Source organism: Larimichthys crocea, chromosome XII, assembly GCF_000972845.2.
Source record: "Larimichthys crocea isolate SSNF chromosome XII, L_crocea_2.0, whole genome shotgun sequence".
NCBI classification, from domain to species: Eukaryota; Metazoa; Chordata; class Actinopteri; family Sciaenidae; genus Larimichthys; species Larimichthys crocea.
The window spans coordinates 3,782,939-3,805,832 of NC_040022.1; the positions used below are offsets into that span (position 1 = coordinate 3,782,939).

Consider the following 22,894-nt stretch of genomic DNA (forward strand, 5'->3'; position numbering starts at 1 on the left):
CTGAGTCACAAACTCACCGACAGCGTTGAATGTTCCCCAAGACTTGAAAAACTCAGGCTGACAGCGAGCTAACAAACAGGCTGTCCTGCAGCGCCACAAGGAGTGGACAGCCATGACAGGGCCGACTTAGGAGGAAGCTAAATGAGAAGAGACAAGAGCACTGCAGGTGCACACACACAGTTTAAACAGTAATGTAGTAGACAGCAAATCTACTAAAACCAGCTGGTTATAATTCTTTCTTTGTGGAGTGAAGGATACTTCTTGTCAGGCAGAGATTGGTCGACAATGGAAGCTCTCACAAATAATGCTCAATGTGAATATGAATGCTTTATTTTTAATGTAGAATCGCAAAGGGACTTGTCTTGTGCATCATTTGATGAATATTTCCTTGTAGTGTATGAAAATGAAATACAGTTTTCAGTTTGACTTCCCGGGTAGCTGCACATTACAAATCCTAGCATGGAGGAGAGACTACGGAGGCCATGAAACTAGCAAAAAAAAGTCCTGATCTAGAGCCAAAGATTTTGTTAAATTTGTCTGTTCTGGGCTACCGTAGGAACATGGTGGACTCCATGAAAGTGGACCTGCAGTGTCTGTAGATAACAGGTAACAAAAACATAAGGATTCATATATTCAGGTGGTTTTACACTAATGGAAACTCTTGATAGATTTAGGGGCTCTTTTTACAGAATATAGCTGGAATGTAAAAAATAACTGACACACAGGACCTTTAATTACATTAAATGATATATTTTTCTATTAAGATTTAAAACCGTTTTTGAGAAAAACTATATTAAAAACAAAGCTGCCTTAATTAGGCCATTTCTGACCTCACGTATAAGTGCTGTGAACAAAAATGAGAAGGCAAACTGTCAAACTATCAGCGCTGCTCTGGATTCATCGTCAAGTAGACGTGCAGCGTGGGGAAGGCTCACTCTTATATCTGCATCGAGGTCTCTGGTTTTTCTCAGCGTCTGATTTCGAATGCCTTTTTTTTTTTTTTGTTCTACCACCACTGTGTCACTTTTTGTTTACACCCCGTGATTATAGGTTAGAGGTTACAGGGGTTAGGATGAGAGTTGGCAGGTGGGGGAACCCTAAGACATGAATCTCTTTAATGTTTTAGGTTGTAGATGATTGATTTTGGATAGTTGATCAGACAAAGCGAGTCATTTGAAGGTATTTGCGAGGCAGAAAACAGCAGTCGAAAACGTAAGAAAATACCTTAATAAGCAAGACTGTTATTTCAAATAAAAATGTAAAAAGAAGTTTGTCCAATGTCTTCTTCTTTTCCTTTACCTTCAACCAGTTGATCAAACGAATGAAACAATCTATTTCACTTTTCTTTTTTTGTTGTTTCCTCTGATTTATTTGCTCTCATCAGGCTGTGTCGGCTGAAACACTGATAGCAAAACACACTGAGTGTCAGCCACCAGCCAGTCGAGTAATGTTATCTTCATTTCACCTGTCTCTCTTCAGCTCTGTGGGTGTGGAGGGCTAAGCTCCACCCTTGGTGAAGCACGGTGAAGAGGAGGAAGAGGATGGCTTTGGCCCATTTTAACCCAGAGCTCCACATACAGCTGCAGCTGAAACACAGTGCCACAGGACAGGACAGACATTTGGTCACTACAGGTAAAAAAACAGTCAACCAAACAAGCTTACACATAGACCAATCGCTGCCTGACTCATGCAAAAGCACTCGGGAGGGAATACAAACGTACATACGAGTGTTAGGAGGAGGTTGGGGGTGGGTCAAGGGTGAGTGGAGAGAATAGGAAGGGTGGGTGGGTGGTTGGGGTGACTGTCTGGGTAAGAGGAGTGTTGATCGATTCCAGGCTTGGTATTTTCCAGACAGGCTGAATGGTAAAGGTCAAAGGTTAGCTGCTCTTGTTTCCTATGAAAGAAAGGCTGTGTGTGTGTGTGTGTGTGTGTGTGTGTGTGTGCATGTGCATGCATACGTGTTTGTCTGTGTGCGTCTTTTCATGCTCATGTGCAATGGCAAATATGCATGCGTGTATGCAGGCTTATACTCTTCTTGTGACTAATTCTGATGTTTTGTGTGTTATTCACTCTGTTTGAGTTTTAGCCATTCTCTAACGCACATTTTCACAGTAGCTAAACATTATTTCACAAGAAGAGAAATGGCGTTATTAAGAACAACTGATGAAAAATCAATATTTGAAAAAATCCAAATGATAATTGGATTGTAAATCTACCATTTGCAGGCCAAATCTTCCATAGATTTATCATTTTCTTGTAATTAGAGCTACAAACTCCGTCCTGTTTTCTTTCCTTATCTCCTTCTCCTTTCTTTTTAAATCAGCGGAAGCATATTCAGCGCTGTCCTCGCCTCGACCGAACACTGTTTACTGCTCCTAAACTTGGATTCCTCGGAGCATCACACGCGGCTGAACAAATCTGTTTAAACCTGCCGGCTACTTTCATAAAAATTCTGGTATTTTTCACTGAAGAGCTCAACACTTTGAACTCCAGCAACAGCTAACACTGATTTTGCAGGCAGGTGGTTGGTTGTCTTGCTCAAGGGCACGTGGGGGGAAAAAGGCTAAAAATAGTACCAGCTGCTGCTGGGATAGAATCTGACACATTTGCCCTCCACCGCCGTGCGTTTGCGTGCGTGTCACTGTTCGGCTGTCTGTTTGTATTCGGCCGGAGCTGCTCGCATAACTACATTGTGCTGACATGCTGATGACACACGCGATGTCTGCTCCAATAAGAGATGGATCCTTACAGAGCATGTACACGGATGTTTGTCATCACACATAAGCCTGAACACACACACACACACACACACATGCAGACCTAGGCAGGTAGAAACACTAATTGTGGCCACACAGACAGTGATGTCTTAACACCCTGCGGCTCAGGTAACAGCAGGCAAAATAAACATTTAACACCACTGACCTCAACACACACCAAGGACGCACACATACCACACACATGTATGCCCAAATACACACAGACACAGTCCTCAAACTTGCATCTATTAAATTTACACCACTTCCTGAGTGTGTGTGTGTGAGTGTGTGTTCATGGTTGCGTGCGAACGCATGTGTGTCTGAATGAGAAGACAGATTGTGGCAGCCGGACTGTGAGGTAAATAAAAAGGAGGGGGGGAGGGTAAAAGGGAGACATACAGACATGGGGTAGGTGGCGGGGGGGGGTGGGCGAGTAAGTGAGTGAGTGGCGGTCCTCTCTCTCTCTCCCTCGCACTCACTTGCCTCCCCCTCCCCCACCAGGGACTTGAACCCATGACCCCCCCCCGGTGAATGAGTTCAAGGGAGGCACCACCATTACTGGGGGAAACTGCTGGTCTGTTTGTGTGTGTGTGTGTGTGTGTGTGTGCAAGTGAGTGAGAGTGTGTTTCGAACTGAACTGAGTTCGCCGATGTGTGTGTTTTTGTGAGTGTGTGTTTTTGCACAGAATTTAAAAAACTTTTTCAAAGGGAGTTCTGAATCAGAGGTTATGCTTATTAATAACAACATTATGTGTGTGTGTGTGTGTGTCAAAGGTAATGAGAGTAGTGATGGCCGTTCCCCCCCCACCCCCCCCCCCCCCCTCTTTTGCTGCTGGGTGTATGACCGAGTCTGCATCTCGCTACCTGGCCCAGACTGGATCAATACTTTAATCTAATTGTCATTCACTTCCACTGGGACGGCCAAACACACACACACACACACACACACACACACACATGCAGCATGCATATCTGTATAGGCAGACACATGTATATGCATACACACTCCTCTAAAGAACAAATGCACACTTGTGAAAAACAGCCTTCACGCGCACAAGCAGCCGATCACATGAGGAATCATGAATGAAAATCCCCATTGTGTGAACGCGTTAGCATGCAGCCCTCGGTTACTACATCCACTTCCACGCTCAACTCTGCACTCTTTCCCTTCTTTTCCTCCCTGGGCGTTCCTCCTCCCCGGCGTTGCATCATGCATGCACATCAGTGTCGGCAAACATCCGCTGACACACTGTCACATCGCATTAATGTCTGCCAGGCAAGCAGCCTCTCCCACAGAGTGACAATGGAAAGTAGATGTCAGGGCTGCTCTGGGATCAGAGCCCTTGCCGCATGCACAACAACAACCAGGCTGGACAGAAAATGTAGGAAATAAAAGGTGCAAACTGACTTACCCGACATCCTCTCGTGCAGGAGCAGTAGTGTGTCCGTCCCTCTTTCCTCTGCATTCCTCTGTCTCTATACCTCCTTCTTTACCCCTCCCATTGAAAAGCCACCTCTCTCTCTCTCTCTCTCTCCCTTACATCCTCTGTTCTCATCTTTCAGTCCTCATCTCTTCTCCCTACTCTTCCTCACTTCCTTCCTCGTTTCTCCTCCTCCTCCTCCTCCTCTTCCTTCTCCTTGGTAGTCGTTTATCACATTATTTCCCTTTCTTTCTTCCTCTGGTGGCTCTCCGGTGTCTTCTTCCTGCTGCTGTAAACTGCAGACGGTCTGAGGAGAGAGAGAGAGAGAGGAAGAGGGAGAGAGAGGGAGGGAGAGGGAGAGAGAGAGAGAGAGAGAGAGAGAGAGAGAGAGAGAGAGAGAGAGAGAGGAAGAGAGAGAGAGAGAGAGGGAGAGGGAGAGAGAGAGAGAGAGAGAGAGAGAGAGAGAGAGAGAGAGAGAGAGAGAGAGAGAGAGAGAGAGAGAGAGAGAGAGAGAGAGAGAGAGAGAGAGAGAGAGAGAGAGAGAGGGGAGCAATGGGAAGTGCAAACCAGGACACACAGCCTCTGTCAGTTTGAATGAATATTGTGCACACTTGGCTTGTCTCTCCTCCCCCCCCTTCTCCCTCTCTTTCGCTCTCCCTCCCTCCCGCTCTCTGTCTACCAGACACCCCTCCTCCACTCCTCTCTCTCGCTTTGCCCTCCTTCGCTATCTCCTCCTCCTCCTCTTTCGCTGCTGCCTTCAAACATGTTCACACTCCAAGACTGACTGACATTATAGAGCTGCACTTACTGACCCCCCCCCCCCCCCCCACACACACACACACACACACACACTCCAGGACCCAGACAGTTAACCCTTTTGATGCAGCTGCACATCCTGTCTGTTTGTGTTTGTTATCATATTTTTAGTAGATGCCGGTTCCCAGAGCACTATACTTCATGACTTCACAATTTAACAAATTACTGAAGCTCATAATCTGCAGGCTCACTTTCATTTTTCATCTGTCAAATATGATATTTCATGTGTGAGTTTATCGAAATGTGCATAAGGTGATATTTATGTTTATTTAGTTTATTTCAGATTTGAACTACTGATTTAGATTACGAGAAGTGATCCCCATGTGATGCTACGTGTGCATGTTTCACATCAAATCTTTGAAGATCACGAGCACAGCATGTGAATATATCACGTAAAAAACATTTTAGATGTGAACATCATGTCTTCTGCATGTAATGTGTGACTTTGCATGTGATGTTTCACATTTGATAAACCATATTGCATATCTGTTAAATAATATTAATAATCTGTAAATTTCACATGTGAAATATCCGAAAAGTAAACTGATAACTGATGTTCTCACATGTGGAATATCTGTAAAATCACACTTTTTTTTTTCAACCTGTGCACACCCGTGCACTACTTTGCACACAGGATTTAGAAATATTACATATCATGATTTTGGGGGCTCTGAAAATCACATTTCATATGTGACTCTACATGTGAAAATGATATAAAATCAGGTGATAATATTTCAAAATCACGTGCACTCATATCACGTGAATTTATCACATTTGTATGATCTGTAAATTGCTATATGTGCCTGCATCACATGTTTATGTGGCATCTGTGTTTCCATGTGACATTTTACAAACGACATCTGCTCACATAATGTAAATTCATCTCATGTGAAGTCGTGCTCTACACCAGATAAATATGTGAAATGTGTTTCACATGTCCTTCATTTTGTGACAGCACTTTATGTATCAGCTCAGCTGACACGAGCACCACTTAAACAACTGCACGTTCAGCACCAAGGACACGGGAACGAGACGCCCATTCCTGTCAACTATTAGTCACAATCTATCTGCAAAAACAAGAACACATCTAATTCCAGCTATACTAATTAGAAATGACAACATTTTGTTCCTCATTCGGATTTCTTTGGACATTTTCGTCATGCTTGCTTTGTAAGTCAACTTCCTGCGGCTGATCTAATTCTTTTATAGTTATGAAGGATTTTTTTAAACATTTCTTAAAGTATATTTATTTTTGTCTGGTGTGCATGCACGCTGCCCTTTATACTTATTTATTTTCATTTACACCGTTCCTCTATCCTCCTCCATCTTCTGCAACTTATCCCCCACTCTCTCCATCATCCTCCCTCCTTCCTTAGTTACATATTGATTAGGTCGCTCAGTTGTGTGTATGTGTGTGTGTGGTGTATGTCATTGTGTGCATATGTGTGTGTGCATACGAGCCTGGTCCTGCTGTGGTCAATGAGGTCAACGTGGTGGCCAGACAGACATCCCCACCCCCTTCATTTTCTTCCCGCCCCCCCCCACCATCCACCCACCCTCCATCACCTCCTGCTCTCCTCTCTCAGGGTTAGCAAGTGTAGTCGAGGTAAAGGAAGCGTTGAACAACAACGTCAGCATCCTCCATGAACCCGCCTTACAGCTCGGTTGAGCAGCCAGGAGCAGCTTTAAGCATCTCTGGGCCTGTTTCACAAGCTAATGTGGGACACTAGCCTTTAATTAAAAAGGGAAACGATGACATTGTTCTGCTCTGGAATGAGAAGCCTCACCTACTCACCAACTACTATTCTGCATTGAAAGTACTATGTTTTATGTGTCAGCTGCCACAAAAAGACTTTTTAATGGTGTGTCTCCTTGATTTTGGAAAAGTCTTTTTTTAAACTCATTCAGTATTGAACATGTCTGGTGACCAGCTCTCTCCATTATGTTTTCGAGCAGAGCTAAACATGCCACAACCTGGCTGACAGTGACTTAGAGATTTTAGAGAGGCAAAAAAAAGGGGTGCACTGGATTTAAAACATCGGGGCCCTTTTAGGAGGGTGGAACCCATTTAAAAAGAAATGGGTGAAACATAGCTAAAGACGCCTCACCAATCTTGTCTTTGCGTTGAAATAAAAAAAAAAAAGAAAAAGAAAAAAGCAGCGTGTTTTTCAAACACCACCTGACAGTAACCGCCCTCGCTGACCCCTACGGCCGACAGACTGGCTGTCTGTGTGGAGGAGGGGGCAGGATGGATGGGAGCGCGGGGGTCGATAGAGGTCATAAGGCAAAGATGGAGGGAGAAACACACAGAGGAAGCTTGAAAGGACGCAACACAAGAGGAAGGGGACATAGACAAAGCACCGACGCCATATATTCAGCTTTACGCACGTTTTTACACACTCAACCATCAAATTGCTGTTAAATGCAGTAAAACATGAGCTAATATATGAACTGAAGGTGATAATGAAGCAAACAGTCATCGTCAGAGAAGAATATTTTTCATATTTTAAGATTATTATGCTAAATGACATGGAATAAACAGCCGAGCTGAGTCCATGATGCTTTTTTGTTCGTATTAGCAGTGTGGCTCTAGGGATGGCCGGTCAATCGGTCAGTCATTTGTTCCAACGGAAATATTATAAATATAAAAAATATTTCAATTATTTAATTGCCCAGAATTTCTGTACAGACACACATGGCAGACAGAGGGTGAATCCTGCTGACTGCAGTGATTCTCTGCCACCATGAGGTTCACATTTTGGTTTTTAGAGAAATGTCTCAACAAATCAGTCCGATGACTGATCTGCATGAAATTTAGTACAGACACTCATGTATGGAACATGAGTGTCTGTACTAAATTTCATGCAGGATCATTTGTAATCACTAACTTTACTCCAGTTGCAGGAGATGGAGGAGGGTGAAGGGACGGTGTAAATGAAAATAAATGGGCAAAAAAAAGGGCAGTGTTCGGGTGGTGTTAATGCATGCAGACCACTCAAACAGACTTCTCGTTCAGCAACATCATCAGGTCAACACTAACGACATCTCAACCTCTACTTTACGAGCACTAATTACCAAATGTTAACGCACTTACGCTGTGTCGCAGTTTGGTGTACAATAATGGTAAAATTGCAAGCGTACTATGAGTACCATGGTGTACTCGTAACGGACAAATTGCGCGGATGCTTGACACTTCTCGCCCTTGGTGGTGGCCATTTTGGCTACGTAGCGGAAGTGGAGGGACCACACCGGCATTGTGAAAATACAGTAGCGTCCAAAAAGCTGCTGGAGCTAAAGCAGTTGTGCCATAAACAAATAAAAGTTGTACATATGTGTATATTTATATTTTGCATTTAAATATTGGCGCTAATGCTCCACACAGTTGCAGTTCCACGGAGAGTGGCAGAGCATGACTGTGGACACGAAAGACATTGGATGGATTTTAAGATGAGACTGGTGACATGATGACTGATGAACGAACTTTGAAGCTCAACTTTGAAGCAGACATGGACTGTCTTTACAAAACCGATAACAAATCTGTCCGAAGTGACTGGGGAGAAACAAAATGAAATTTCAACAATAAGTTTCCACATTTAGTAAGCCTACAGTAATTGCATGTAAAGGAGTTCGGCCTAGACCTGCTATACATCAAGTGTCCTGAGAAAACTTCTGTTTTGATTTGGTTGAACTGAAATCTGATGTGCAGATCACAGAATGTTTATTTGACTTCTTTCGTTGTCCGGTAGCAAATCAGGAATAGCAGAGCGTTTAATGAAAAATTGTAATTAATGACTTATCATCATATAAATCATCTAGATTGGACCCTTTAGTGGGCCAGTTCTGGCCTGCGGGCCATATGTTTGACACCCATACTTAGATCTTAAATTAAGCCTGCAGCTCCAGTCTTGTAGTGAAACTGATGATGAACAAATCCAAACCAAGCCCATCCTGTTTAACAGGATGAGAAATTGTGATTATTACGGAATGTCCAGTAGAATGACCGGTGCTGGGCCTGGGTTCATAAATTGTTTTGCACTAGAGCGCCATCCGGTGGCTGCAACCTAAAGCACCTTCACTGCTTGGATAGAAATCAGTGGCAGCTAACTCAGTTCAATAAGAAAAACCACAGCCTGGCCTCTGACCCGACTTCCTCCAGGTGATATCCGATAGCCCCTGCTAGCAAGTCCCATTACTGACATCGCAGGTGACCTTTGACCACATTATGGTTTAATGTCCGAGGAGGTCGATGTCACTGTGATACTCCCTCACAGGGGATCTCTTGGACTAGCTGAACAGTTTAGGAATCTACAATGAAGTGTCAGGCTGTACCTGCAGTTGTCATTCAGTGCTCTCCAGATTGGTGTACTGGGCAACAATCTAAAAAACATTTTAAGATCAACCAAGTCCATTGTATGAATATTATATCAGTACAGCGTATAACATAAGAGCCTGCTGAGGAGCTTCAGGAGGTTTTTTTAAGGTAGAGAGGGACGCCCCTGATCTGGTAGGAAATGGTAGGAGTCAGCGGCACAACCGGACAACTGAGGCGATGTGATTATGAAAAGGTTATTTTCTCATTATCCTAGTAGGGACGAGACATAGGAAGTCAATTTTGATGTGTGTAATTCATGACTATTTACATTGCAGATTCTCACTGAAGGCGTCAAAGCTATGAATGAACACATATGGAATTATGTAGTGAACAAAAAAGTGTGAAATTACCCTTTGCTATGTTGACAGCGCTGCAAACCCTTGGCCTTCTCTTAATGAGCTTCATAATGTAGTCACCTGAAATGGTTTTCACTTCACAGGTGTGCCTTGTCAGGGTTAATTTTTGGAATATCTTGCCTTCTTAATGGAGTTAAGACCATCAGATGTGTTGTGCAGAAGTCAGGTTGGTACACAGCTGACAGCTCTATTTGACAACTGTTAAAATTCATATTATGGCAAGAAACAATCATCTAAGTAAAGAGAAACGACAGTCCATCATTACTTTAAGAAATGAAGGCCAGTCAGTCTGCAAAATTGCAAAAACTTTGAATGTGTCCCAAAATGCAGACGCAAAAACCATCAAGCGCTACGACAAAACTGGCTCACATGAGGACCACCCCAGGAAAGGAAGACCAAGAGTCACCTGTGCTGCTGAGGATAAGTTCATCCGAGTCACCAGTCTTAGATGTCGCAAGTTAACAGCACCTCAGATTAGAGCCCAGATAAATGCCACCCAGAGTTCTAGTAGCAGACACATCTCTACATCAACTGTTCAAAGGAGACTGTGCGAATCAGGCCTTTATGGTCAAATAGCTGCTAAGAAACCACTGCTAAGGAAATGCAACAAGCAGAAGAGATTTGTTTGGGCCAAGAAGCACAAGGAATGGACATTAGACCAGTGGAAATCTGTGCTTTGGTCTGATGAGTCCAAATTTAAATCTTTGTTTCCACCTGCCGTGTCTTTGTGTGACGCAGAAAAGGTGAACGGATGCTCTTTACATGCATGGTTTCCGCTGTGAAGCATGGAGGAGGAGGCGTGATGGTGTGGGGGTGCTTTGCTGGTGACACTGTTGGGGATTTATTCAAAATTGAAGGCACACTCAACCAGCATGGCTACCATGGCATCCTGCAGCGACATGCCATCCCATCCGGTTTGCATTTAGTTGCACCATCATTTATTTTTCAACAGGACAATGACCCCAAACACACTTCGAGGCTGTGTAAGGGCTATTTGACCAAGAAGGAGAGTGATGGAGTGCTGCGCCAGATGACCTGGCCTCCACAGTCACCTGACCTAAACCCAATCGAGATGGTTTGGGATGAAATGGACCGCAGAGTGAAGGCAGAAGGGCCAACAAGTGCTCAGCATCTCTGGGAACTCCTTCCAAGACTGTTGGAAAACCATTTTAGATGACTACCTCATGAAGCTCATCGCGAGAATGCCATGTATGTATGTATGTATGTATGTATGGATGGATGGATGACCTAATGCATAGATCCCAACCTTGTGACCATCTTGTGAACTCTTAGAAAAACAGTGTGTTGGTTTCAGATGTCTGACAGTTTTTTGCAGTTCCAAATTTTCTAATTATACTCCTTTATTTTTACTTGCTTATTTTACTTGTAGTGTTTGTTGTATTGGTTATTTTATTCTTATTTATGAAACCAGGATAGGGTTGACAAACCAGACAATAACTTTTATTCCAGCTACAAATAGAGTTCACTGTAAGAGCTAAAAGTATTTTTAGAGCTTATAATTAGAGGTACATGTAAGGTTTTGGTGTGGACTCTTCCTGCACCTGCCATACCGCAGACAATCAGGAGAGACATATTTTCACACCCACAGGTGCAGAAAACCCTGCAGTGGAGGAAGGTGTGGGAAAATACTAAATTAAGTATAAGACAACAGGGCTGTGTGAGGCAGGTAAAAAAGAAGTGGAAAAACAGACACTGAACGTTGATTTGTATCATGACAAGCAAAAAGGCTGACGGTCTGCATCAATGAGTTATTGGAGACAGTGAGATGAATTACAGTGAGACATCTGGAGGGAACTGACAGATTTATTGACATGCGGTTCATGGTATAAATGATTTGCAATACCTTGCTGGAATAAATTAAAAACAAGCTTTTGAAGGGCTGCTTTTACTTTGATGAAACAAAGCTGCAAGTGTCTCATTCCTTGGTGGTTTGTGGTGATGGTAAACAGTTTGGACTGAAAAATGTAAGCTCAAAGTAGTCTGTTACTTCCAACGCTGTATGAATATCTACGATGCTTTTGTGCGTGTGTGAAATGTCTGCTCCACACGACTTAGGTCTGAGTCTGTTACTGTTTCAGTTCGTTTGTTGAGCTCTCTTCACTGACACTCTCCTGCTTTCCCTCCACTACATTAGTTTCTATCTCCTCATCCTCCATGGTCAGAGCTAACCAAGACTCTTTATGCAACCGCTCACTCCTTTCCACCTCCTGAACACTGGGTGGCGAAGTTGCCTGCATGTGTGCCGGCAGATGCTTAAACTCTTCATCGTTTACATCATAGTCCTTCATCTTTGAGTCCAGGATCCACCAGCGGCCAACGAAGCCCACGTCTAGTATCCGCTGAGGGAACTCCCTCCAGCGGGGCGACACGTTGGAGCACTGGGCTTCGTACAGAGTGGCGTCTGGGTCGTATTCTGTGCGGTAAACCAGAGAGAGAAAACCCAGGCTGACGTGGTGGAGCCGGCCCTCGTTACGAAGCTTCACTAGATTCTGCACGTGGCCATCGGAGGTGCCATTGCGGATCCACGGTGACAGCAGGCCCAGCTGGCCGGAGCGCTCCAGCAGGGTGGCTTCGAAGGACGATTGGTCAGGTTTTGTGTAGAAGCAGGCCCAAGCCCCGCCCACCAGAGTCATGTACACAGACGCTTTGACCGGTCGCTCCCACGCACCCACAAACACCTCCCGACATGCTTCTTTGTAGTCCGAGAGCAGGCTGCGACACCACACACCTACAGACAGAAGGAGGGAAGGGTGCAGCACAAGATAGGACACTTAGGCAGCGTTACACCTGGAACACACACATGTGACTGCATCAGTATTTCCACAATAATGTCAGATTTCATCATTAATTTGGGGTAAAATAACCACGGAGGAGTGACTGAAAGGGACCGACAGGATGAAGGAGGAAAAAAATAATGGCTGAAATTAACAACAGCAAAATTGGAAAAGTCAAGAAACGAAGCTGGGACTGTTTAATGGGCAACGCTGTCATTTAATGAATGTACAAATAACCTACGAAAATGTCAACAAAAGAAACACAGAGGGCCTGTGGGGATTTATGTTCGAGCGTGGAAACCCGCTATGTCATGTCGCTGTGTTGGAGTAAACCCAAAGCAGACAACTACACCAGAGATCTGTGGCAAATTAAAGATGTCACTGAGCTGGCTTGCAGTCTAACCACTGCTTGTGAACTATCACTATACAAAACCCTGTGATGCTGCATGGAGGCAGGAGAAATCATGTCAGAGACGGGGAAGAAATCTGAAACAACCCTGCAATCAGGACGAGAACTGGAGAAGATGTTGGAGCCACATCCACACTTCAGCCAAGGTACAATTAAAACACACCTGGTCAGAGTCAAACAGCCCTGTACCAGGGAAGAGGATCGCTGACATCACTGAACATGACTTCAACGATTATGGATATCCAGATAACTTTTCATAATAATCTTTATAATGCTTTCTACTGTGTCTGTGTTGCTTGGTCACTATTCTCTTAAATGTGGCTGAAGAACTACATTTCTTAGCGGAAGAATATTTGTTTGTTGTCAAAACATTATTGCATTTTTTGTCGCTGTGTGTTTATTTTATGAAAACTTGAAGATATATACTGTTTCATGAAAGCAGTAAGTCATGCTAGGCTGTGATTTAAGAACCGGTTTAAGGCTCTGTCAGATCTAGTTTGTATCTTCTTAATTTAGTGATGTGTAAATCTTCAACTCGGGTCCTGATCAGACAGTGCGATTAAATAAACGTCAGCATGAAAACAAGACAGGGTCTATGTCATGTGAAATCTTGAATAGTGAATGTTAATCTGAAATCTGTGATGGTCCTAATAACATTTGTTCTAAGGGTATACTGATGTTTATCATTATATGTCATTTGGTAATGCTGCTATTTTGAAAAGCATCCTGATCATGTGAGGCGGGGCAAGCTGGTACAGAGGTGTAGGTGTGTGTGTGTGTGTGTGTGGAATAAGGAAAGCGGTAGAAAATTCAAATATTTCCAAATAAAATACAGGCTAGAAATCTTTTTCCATCAGGCTCTGTTCCATTTTTTTTTAATCAATGAAGAAATAATAGAGCAGAGGAAAGTGGAAGGACGCAGCTTTACACGGTTTATACATGCCAACTTTCTGAAGAAAGCTCATTAATAAATTATGATAAATGTCAAAATATCTGATGTTATTGTTTATTTTAAAATAGACCTCAATATTTCATTTTGGACAAATGTGTTTCATGTAAATATCCAGGTGTAGGTGAGAAGCTGAAAATGTTTCATGTCAAGCTCTTTAACTGAACACAACAGAACTGTACTTAACTTAACTGTACTTTTAAGTAAATAACTATCACAGGCCCATGTTGGTAACATTAAATATGGTCTTACTTTGATAGTTATGGTAGTATTGTGCATGTTTTGGATTTTATTGGATATTATAAGTGCGACCAAAAGAGTTATGACAGGATTGATAAAAGTGACAAAGCTCCTGTCAAGCATCATATTTTGGTTTGCATGGAAAATCACCATTTCCATCTGCTGTTATCTAATATGTGCACATTACAATGACACAGCAGCTTAAATAAATGAAAACATGTTGCTCTTCTGCAAACATCATATAACCAGTGATTGAGCACTATGATAAACTCATACTGACCTATATGTACGGTAAACTGATCAGTGCTCTCCCTGTAACCTTAACTTCTAACGCTGGGCTGTATGACTCGTGCTCTCAGTGCCTCACCCGCTTTGCTGCCTTTCAGCCTCTCCCATCTGCTGCCCGGTACCGGTGCCGGTGCCGGTGCCGGTGCTGCCTCTGCCGCTGCACAGAACAGCCTCTTCACCACACGTAACGAAGCCATTTGAGCAGATCTTCCTCACTGGTCCGGTCACCTTCATGCAGAAGAAAACATCCTGCCTGTCAAGAAGACAGCACACATGGAGCCAAAATGGCGTCCAGGCGGTGACTCGTGTTTGATCCTCCGGCGGAACACTGCACCTCGCAAAGGTTCCGTTTGCTGTCATTTGAACAGAAAGTGTATTAGCAACGAAGTTATGACAACGTGTATTGTAATTTTGACGCAAATTGAGGTAATTAAATTTGTTACATAACTGTATATTACACGGTCTCTTCTAATTTAATCAACAAACCGCCTTCTTAAAAAGAAGACACGTGACCGCTTTGTTTACGTGGTGACGTGTAACGGAAGGACATACTTACATGACAGCACTGGCGATGAGAGACAGGTATGAGCATTTTATTATTATTTTATGTTCGATAATTTAACCTGTATGGACTGAGACGTCATATATTTACGTCAGCTACCTTTGTGTGTTTTAAACAAATGAGAAACGAGAGCACGAGCGCGCCTTTAGTCTAGCTCGTGTCACGCCGTCATCATCATCAGGACGTCCTGCTCGTGCTGCTGTGACACTGAGAGGATCCTTACCTGTTCATCTTCACCTAGGCATTGAGTGAGGCTGCTGTTCGTTCACTGAAGCCATGGCCAGTCCAAATGACCTACAGTTTCAAGGTAAACACGCTGTTCTTCAGACTCATGTGTCTGTCTGCTCTTCCATATGTCTGTCTTTGCTTCTGTCACATGTCATCTTCCATGTCTCGGCTAAACTGATGGATACATGCTGAAAGCTGTGACTGAGCAGAAATACATTTAACTGATGATCAAAGTGTGTTTCTAGTTGAGTAACAACACACTGTCCTGCGCTTTCTGGATGTAATGTTATGAAAATGGTTCAAGGGGGATATAAGTGATCACAATGTGGTGAATGATGAAAGTTCTTCCTGCAGCTAAAACAGATCCACTTAACCAGATGCTGAATCTGAATTGAAATATTGGAGTTGATATGACACCTGACTTGTATTTGTCCTGGTATAAAACTGCTGTCCGGTGACTGACAGATTAAAAATATTAATAATATTAATAAAAGTAAAGGACGGTGTTGATCTTCTGAACAGTACGGGGAAATTGAGGCATCCTTGATGACCAGATCTTCAGATCTCAGAGCCAAGGAGCAAGTATACATGAATTATGGCAAATAAGAAGCACTCTCGATACACTGACCTCTAGTGGCACTTAGGTAAATAACACAGGTTTATGCTGTCATATCTAATATTTAGTTGAGTTGAGTTGTAGTGGTAAGCACTGTTGTCCCTGGTTTGAACCCTTTCTGTGTGGAGTTTGCATGTTCTCCTCATGTCTGAGTACTCCGGCTTCCTCCCACAGTCTAAAGACAGGGTGTAACTTGCCTCTTGCCCACTGTGCGATGGGCTCCAGCCCCCTGCGACCCCGATCAGGATAAGCAGTGATGAAAAAATGGATAGATTATTGCATGGAGTTCTTTAATTTCTTTACATTCATTCAAAACAATGTAAGGCCTCTTATGCATTTGAGACCATCAGTTGTGTTCAACTACTGTAGTAATCCGTTATGACAAGAACCGCTCAATTAAGTAAAGAGAGACAACAGTCCATCATACTTTACATGAATTAAGGAAGGTCAGTCAGTGGTTCTTTAAGTGCAGCTGCAAAAATCATCAAACCTGTCATTAACTCTGTGATTCTTGATGAATGTCTGTAGAGTTTGAGGAAGCAGCAGAGCTGCTGTCTGCAGACCCGGGAGCCTCCACACTCAGTATGTCTTCCTCAAAAAACACCACCACCACTGCTGCAGCAACAGCAGGAGGAGGAGAGGATGTGAAACTGGACCTTTCAGATGACGAAGAGGGTCAGGAGGAGAGCTCGGAGGTGTGTGAAGTGTCCGTGTTGACTTATGTGACAGAGGTTAAGATGTTTTGAGTGGACTGTAGCTGAAAGATGTCTGTGCTTCCAGCTGTTAGGAGGACAGAAAGCAACTGGTGGCTTCTGGACCTTTGAGTACTATCAGTCGTTCTTCAATGTGGACACAATGCAGGTATGAGACACTCCCTCTCCACAAATACACTCTTTGTACAGCTGCAGTTGTAAATCAACAATGGATACAAGTTATTATTTTTATGATGAACTGATCATGTGATGCAGGTACTGGACAGAGTCAAGGGGTCAATGATGCCATTACCTGGAAGAAACTTCATCAAACACCACCTTAGGAGTAACCCAGATCTATATGGTAAGCCAATGGAGCTGTGTGAAATAATTCTCTTCCTTTACTCTTCCTTTACTCTGGATTCTAAGACCCTGTGTGGTTGACATTCCCTGCAATTTTTAAAGCTTGGTTGAAAAGGGTTGTGGCATATGTAGCTAAGTCCCTGTAAAAGTTGTTCAAGTGTATCTCCTTCAAAATGTAATTATCGAGTGTACAAAAGTTAGAGATATATCATGTGGTGACGAGAACTGTGATTTGTCAGCTTGGCCTGCTTTCCTTCTATTCCATTTTTCTGACGCCACTGGAGATCGTTCAGAGGTAACTCGTCACCGCCTCTTAGGGCTGCTCGATTATGAAAAAAATCAATATCACGATTATTTTGGTCAATATTGAAATCACGATTATTCAAACGATTAATTTTGAGTTTCACAATGCATTTATTCAGCATTTCTCTCTCTCTCAATTGATTCTCTCATTGATTCTTTATGCAAATATTAAAATTGAAAATAAATTTTGGCTACAAATATGTTCTTTACAGCTGTTTTGCAATGTATAAAGCATTAAATCAATAAAATAAATATACTTTATGGAACATTAATTAAGGCATAGAAAAACATAAATGTATCCAAAATAAACTATGGATCCAGCTGCTCTGCAAATTCTCTATATTTATAGAACAAAATAAATATAATAATAAGCATAAGCATCAATAAGCAATAAGCATCTTCTTGAAACCCTCACCTTCGACTGTCTTAATGGGTTGCATATCTTTAGCTAAGAAATATCCAAGGGCAGCTGTTAGGCCCCGTTTACACGTACACGGGTATTTTAAAAAATGGAGACATCTCCCTTCGTTTGTATCTTTTACACGCAAACGGTGAATTTGCCTCTGAAAACGAATCGAGTTTTAGGCAGCTGATGCGGCAAAAGTGTGACCAGTGTTTACCTTTTGCTATATACTTGTATAATTTGTAGTGTTACCAAGAGGATTATGTGCTGCTGCTTCTCGTCGGATTCTTCTCATTCACTTTCACTGTTTTTGAACACCAAACGACACACCTCACTCTTCAGCTGTGTGAGGGAGTATGGGCTATCCTGTGAGTCAGCAGGGCAGCGTAAAATGGAATGTATTGCGCATGCGCGTCTTTTAGAAATTGTGTAGTAAAAAGTGGAAAATAAATCGTTTAAACTCGATTATATGATTTTTGAGATCGTTTGACAACAAAATCGAAATCGTGGTCGAAATTCGATTAATTGCACAGCCCTACCGTCTCTCCTCACCTGATGTACCCGTTACTGGAAACTTAATATGCCAGAGAAGTGTAGCTGGCTGCTGATTCCTTATTCCTCGTGCAAGTTATCAACAACTCTAGGCCAAAAACTGATTATAGGTGATGGTATCATGAATGGGCATCCTCAAAAGGCTCAGTTATTCGCAAGCAAGGATGGGGTAGGAAAGATGGAAGGAAGTTCAGCACTTTGTGAAAAAAAAAACGCATCAGCAGATAGTCTAAGAACAAGGTGAAGAACAATGTTTCTCAATGCACAAGTCAAAGAATTCAGATTTTATCATCTAGAATCCACAATATTATTAAAAGATTCAGAGAAATCCCAAAGCCCAAAGCCAAGATTGAATACTGGTGGTGGCCTTCGATCACTCAGGCAGCACTGTATAAAAACAGACGAACCAGAAAGAAACGACTTCTCTGTGGTCGAAGCTCATCTGAGATCGACTGACGGAAGCCAAGACACGTTTTGCGTATGTTAAAACAGCATGACTTAGTAGAAAAGGAGTGCAGGTACTTAACTGACCTGCCTCCAGTCCCAACTTGTCCCCCTTTAAAGATGTGCGATGCATTACAAGGCGAAGTACGTCAATGGAGTATCCGGACAGTTGAGCAACCGTAGTCATATATCATGCAGGAATGGGAAAGAAGTTCAAGTTATCTCGCACAAATTGACTTATCAAAGTGTTTTTGTCTCCTGCGTGTCCCAGTAACTGTAGGCATGACCCTGATATCAAAAGTGAATTGTGACAACTCTAATGATATACTCCACATATAATATAAATGTGTGTGTTTGTGTGTGTAGGTCCCTTCTGGATCTGTGTGACACTAGTGTTCTCAGTAGCAATCAGTGGGAACTTGTCCACCTTCCTCACTAAGATGGGAACATCTACGTACCACTACAGACCACAGTTCCACAGAGGTCAGTCCTGCTCGGGATCTTTGATTAACCAGTTTGAGTTTGTCTCAGAGTTAACTGAGTCTTGCTTTGTGTCTTCGTTCCAGTGACGATAGCTGCAGTAGTGATCTTCATGTATGCCTGGCTCGTGCCAATTGGTTTATGGGGTTTCCTGACCTGGCGGCAAGGGACTGAGAGGCAGATCGGAGGCTATTCCTTCCTGGAGACTGTGTGTGTCTATGGTTACTCCCTCTTCATCTATATCCCGACATCGGTGAGTCCAACACTGTTTCCTGAGTTTTACTAGACATACTATGCCAAGCATCAGTGAACAACATGTAACCTTGTCGTCTCCAGGTTTTGTGGATCATTCCATATGAGTGGGTGCGCTGGACACTCATCGTGGTTGCCATGGTGATCTCTGGCTCAGTTCTTGTACTCACTTTCTGGCCCGTTGTCCGTGACGACACCAAGGTGATGGCCGTGGCTACGGTTGCGACCATAGTGGTTTTGCACACACTGCTGGCTATCGGCTGTAAGGTTAGTGAGCTCTGTGGTTGCAGCCTCATGTCAGCCGTACATGTTTAATCCGGAATACTTCATTGCTTCTCTCTCTTCCTTCAGATGTACTTCTTCCAGACAGCAGTCCATGTACCAGCATCAGACCCTACAGCCCAGCCGATTCAATTAACACAGCCCACTGAACATCACTGACCAAAGGACATGAAGGATAAAGTGTCTGTTGTGTTTGGAAACACATGCAGACATAAAACTGTATAGACCGGCTGGATGAGGCAATTGATTATTGCCATTGTGTGATTTGTTCAATACGGGGATGGGTGTGAATGGTTGTCTTATTTATCCTGAGGTGGTTCTACTGTGAGCACTTTTTTCTCTGCAATAACTGTACATTTCTACTGTGATGTTTCAGGATGTGGTGCATTGAACTACTCTAGCATGGCTTCCTTAACACTGTGATTGCCCTCGTTCCATCAAAAGAAGACATTTAGAATCAATAGGAAAGTAAAGAGTAACCTCCAATCATAAGACTATGCTGCTTCCTTCTCACAAGATATCAGATTGACAGCAAGTTATTTAACTTAAATAAGTCACAGAAATAAATTTCACCAGATTGTGGTGATTACTGATACATCAGTATCAGTATTGGTTTGCATCAAGTACTCGTCCTACAAAGTGATGACAAAGCACCTTGGTTGCATAGCGTGCATTCCTCCATAAAACAGTTGCAACTAAAATTGCTGTCCAAAAGTAAAGTGATTTCATATCTGAGCATAGTGAAACTGACATGATAAATCTTTTGATTGTATAGTTTATAAAAGATCAGAAAATGGAGATACAATTTCCAGAGAAAACAGAGGAAGAAGGGGCCAGATTGTGCCGACATTGTATGAATGTAGCAGTTTCCTGTTGTGACATGTCAAAATGTGTTCCATGCTAACGGATAATTACCTTGAAATTTGTTGCAAAAAGTTACAATCTCCCTCAAGATAAGTCATGTTCTAACTTTAGTCATCAAATAGAAATTTCAGTTTTTCCACTATAACTAAATACGTGAAAATCTAATGACATTTAACCCTTCGCTGTATTTTGTGTTCAGTGCTACTTAGCAAATGTTAGCTTGCTAGCATGCTAAACTAAAACGATGACCATGGTAAGCATTATACCTGCCAAACAGCATGTTGGCATTATTTCTTTACGTTAGCATGCTGACGTTGTCTTGGCACAGCCACAAGGAGCTGCTTTCATGGCTGTCCACGCAAAAAGACTTGCTTGATAAATGACGTGGGTTAAGTATCTGTCTGAATTAATCACGACTAATCATTTCAGCACAAAGTGAAATGTTCTCATGATTGCACCTCAGACTCATTTGGATGGCGAAGCAGGTTCAGTTCCTCTCTCCCAGCAGTTTTCAGCAACTTATGTAAAATTTTGGGAGTTAATGGATGTTTTGTGACTTTACTTTAATTGCATTTATGATTTATTGTAAGTTGAGGAATAGAGTTATCTCTGCAGAATTATTTATTCCCTACTGTAATGCTGTTTAGGGTTTGATTTTTTTTCTTAATAAACTTAGTCTTGCTCCCTATTGTCTGTCCACAATTACTTTGTGTTTCATCCAGTGCTTCACAGTTATTGAATAACTATTACTCTCACAGTCACATTTATAATTTCCCTTCAAGGATGAATAAATCTATCTATCTATCTATCTATCTATCTATCTATCTATCTATCTATTAGCACATATTTCCATGGTATTCCAGTATGATATCAAGCTCTTTAATTAGATGACCTACATCTAAAGCTGCAGTCTGAATACTATTCAGAGACCTTTCAAGAGTTCCAAGAGTTTTTTTTTTTTTTAACCTGGAATTAATTAAGTTTGAGTGAAACATTATAAAACATTGTAATTGTTCTATTAATTAACTGTAGGTGATCCTGCTTTTAACGCCTTACTGATAAGTATGTAAGTAGTCATCAGTAAAGTGTTCCCTGTCCTATATATATATACACCTGTATATTTTATATAACTATAAAAATATCTCACAGGCTTGATGAGGGAAATGCACTCAGCTGAAAGTTTACTCGTAAATTGTGTCAGTGCATGATTTAATGATTTAATATGCATTATTTATCAAACACACAATATAATGAAACTGCATTTTTCTGATCCGAGTTTTACAATGAAAAATTACGAGTGTAACGTGATGCATACCCAAAGCATCGGCCAGCACCTCTATCAGCTTTCATCGGGTCACATAGTGAAACTAAATAAACACACTGATCACCCAGGCATTGATAAACAGAGCCCAACAGGTTTTGCATGACTCATTTAACAGCTGTTAACAGTTACAGTGTGAGCGGTCTTACCTTAAAATGAGCAGGGTTTTTTTTTTTTTGCATCATATAGAATCCAGCTTAAACTAATAAACAAGCAGGCTGAGCAAACCAGGTTTCCTTCTTGAGAAAATGATCGTTTTCCACCCATTTTGTGAACGAGATCACCCAGTAGTGGTTACAGTTTTAAATCAGCTATTCAGTTGTTTATAAGATTTAAATCTTTATGGCCAATACATGTTTTCATAGATACCTGATCAGATAATGTGGCAACCCTCAGGCTGTACCAGCTGTAGCACTGGAAGGAGTGTGAGCTGACACCAAAATTGAAGCTGTTATTTTTAGGCTTTAGTTTAGTTCAACCATGACAGAACTAAACACATAGAGTTAAGGGTCCAATGTCTAAGACACAGGGGGATTTATTGGCAGAATGGGAAAAAAATAGAATGCATAAGTATGTTTTCACAAGTGGATAATCATTAACCCAAATCATTACCTTGGGTGAATGAGCCTTTTATATCTACAGACAGAGCAGGTCCATGTTGCGGGTGCTAAAGCAGCCCAGAATGGACAAACCAAACTAGACTCTAGATAGGGCCTTTTGAGTGAAATCTAGTTAAGTGTAAAGTATTTGAATTACACATATTGTCCAATAAATTGCTATTGACTGATGACACACAGACTGTCAGAAGAAACAAACCTTCTTCCTCACAGTGGATGCTCACATGATGAGAATGGTGGTAGATGACACCCAAAGTCAGCCTAAAGCAACACACATCCTGAATTTGTTATTCTGATTCTGACATAATGCCAAATGGCATTAAAGATTGTAATGTAATCTTAGATTTAGTTTAGATTTTAGGTATAAACCAGAATGTGTCCATAACATTTCAAAGTCTTCTTGGTGGGAACCACACATGCAGATGTCATCTGTTCTGTATCTCACAAGAAAGCAGTTGGGACCAAAAATATCAAATTTGATTTATCAGACCAAAGCACAGATACACTGGTCTTA

General features: G+C 42.2%; 2 protein-coding genes and 1 long non-coding RNA gene across 4 annotated transcripts; 1 reads left to right on the forward strand and 2 right to left on the reverse strand.

Moving 5' to 3' along the window:
* Positions 1-989: 989 nt before the first annotated feature.
* LOC113747107 (uncharacterized) lies at positions 990-4,478 on the reverse strand. The gene is made up of 2 exons (XR_003463349.1): positions 4,168-4,478; positions 990-1,586 (listed from the first exon to the last, which is right to left on the reverse strand). It is a non-coding gene; the product is annotated as an uncharacterized LOC113747107 (long non-coding RNA).
* A 7,048-nt stretch (positions 4,479-11,526) lies between these two features.
* timm29 (translocase of inner mitochondrial membrane 29) lies at positions 11,527-14,721 on the reverse strand. The gene is made up of 2 exons (XM_010751044.3): positions 14,481-14,721; positions 11,527-12,469 (listed from the first exon to the last, which is right to left on the reverse strand). Exons 1-2 carry the CDS (start codon positions 14,596-14,598, stop codon positions 11,808-11,810), a joined length of 780 nt encoding a protein of 259 aa, XP_010749346.3. The 5' UTR covers positions 14,599-14,721; the 3' UTR covers positions 11,527-11,807.
* A 119-nt stretch (positions 14,722-14,840) lies between these two features.
* yipf2 (Yip1 domain family, member 2) lies at positions 14,841-20,005 on the forward strand. 2 transcript variants are annotated; one of them, XM_010751045.3, is made up of 9 exons: positions 14,841-14,983; positions 15,087-15,270; positions 16,336-16,502; positions 16,588-16,668; positions 16,776-16,863; positions 18,931-19,047; positions 19,131-19,297; positions 19,381-19,563; positions 19,648-20,005. In XM_010751045.3, the coding sequence occupies exons 2-9, from the start codon at positions 15,240-15,242 to the stop codon at positions 19,735-19,737; spliced, it is 924 nt and encodes a 307-aa protein (XP_010749347.2). In that variant the 5' UTR covers positions 14,841-14,983; positions 15,087-15,239; the 3' UTR covers positions 19,738-20,005. The 2 variants fall into 2 exon arrangements, with proteins under 2 accessions (XP_010749347.2, XP_010749349.2); XM_010751047.3 differs by having other exon boundaries at positions 15,205-15,270.
* The last annotated feature ends 2,889 nt before the right edge of the window (positions 20,006-22,894 follow it).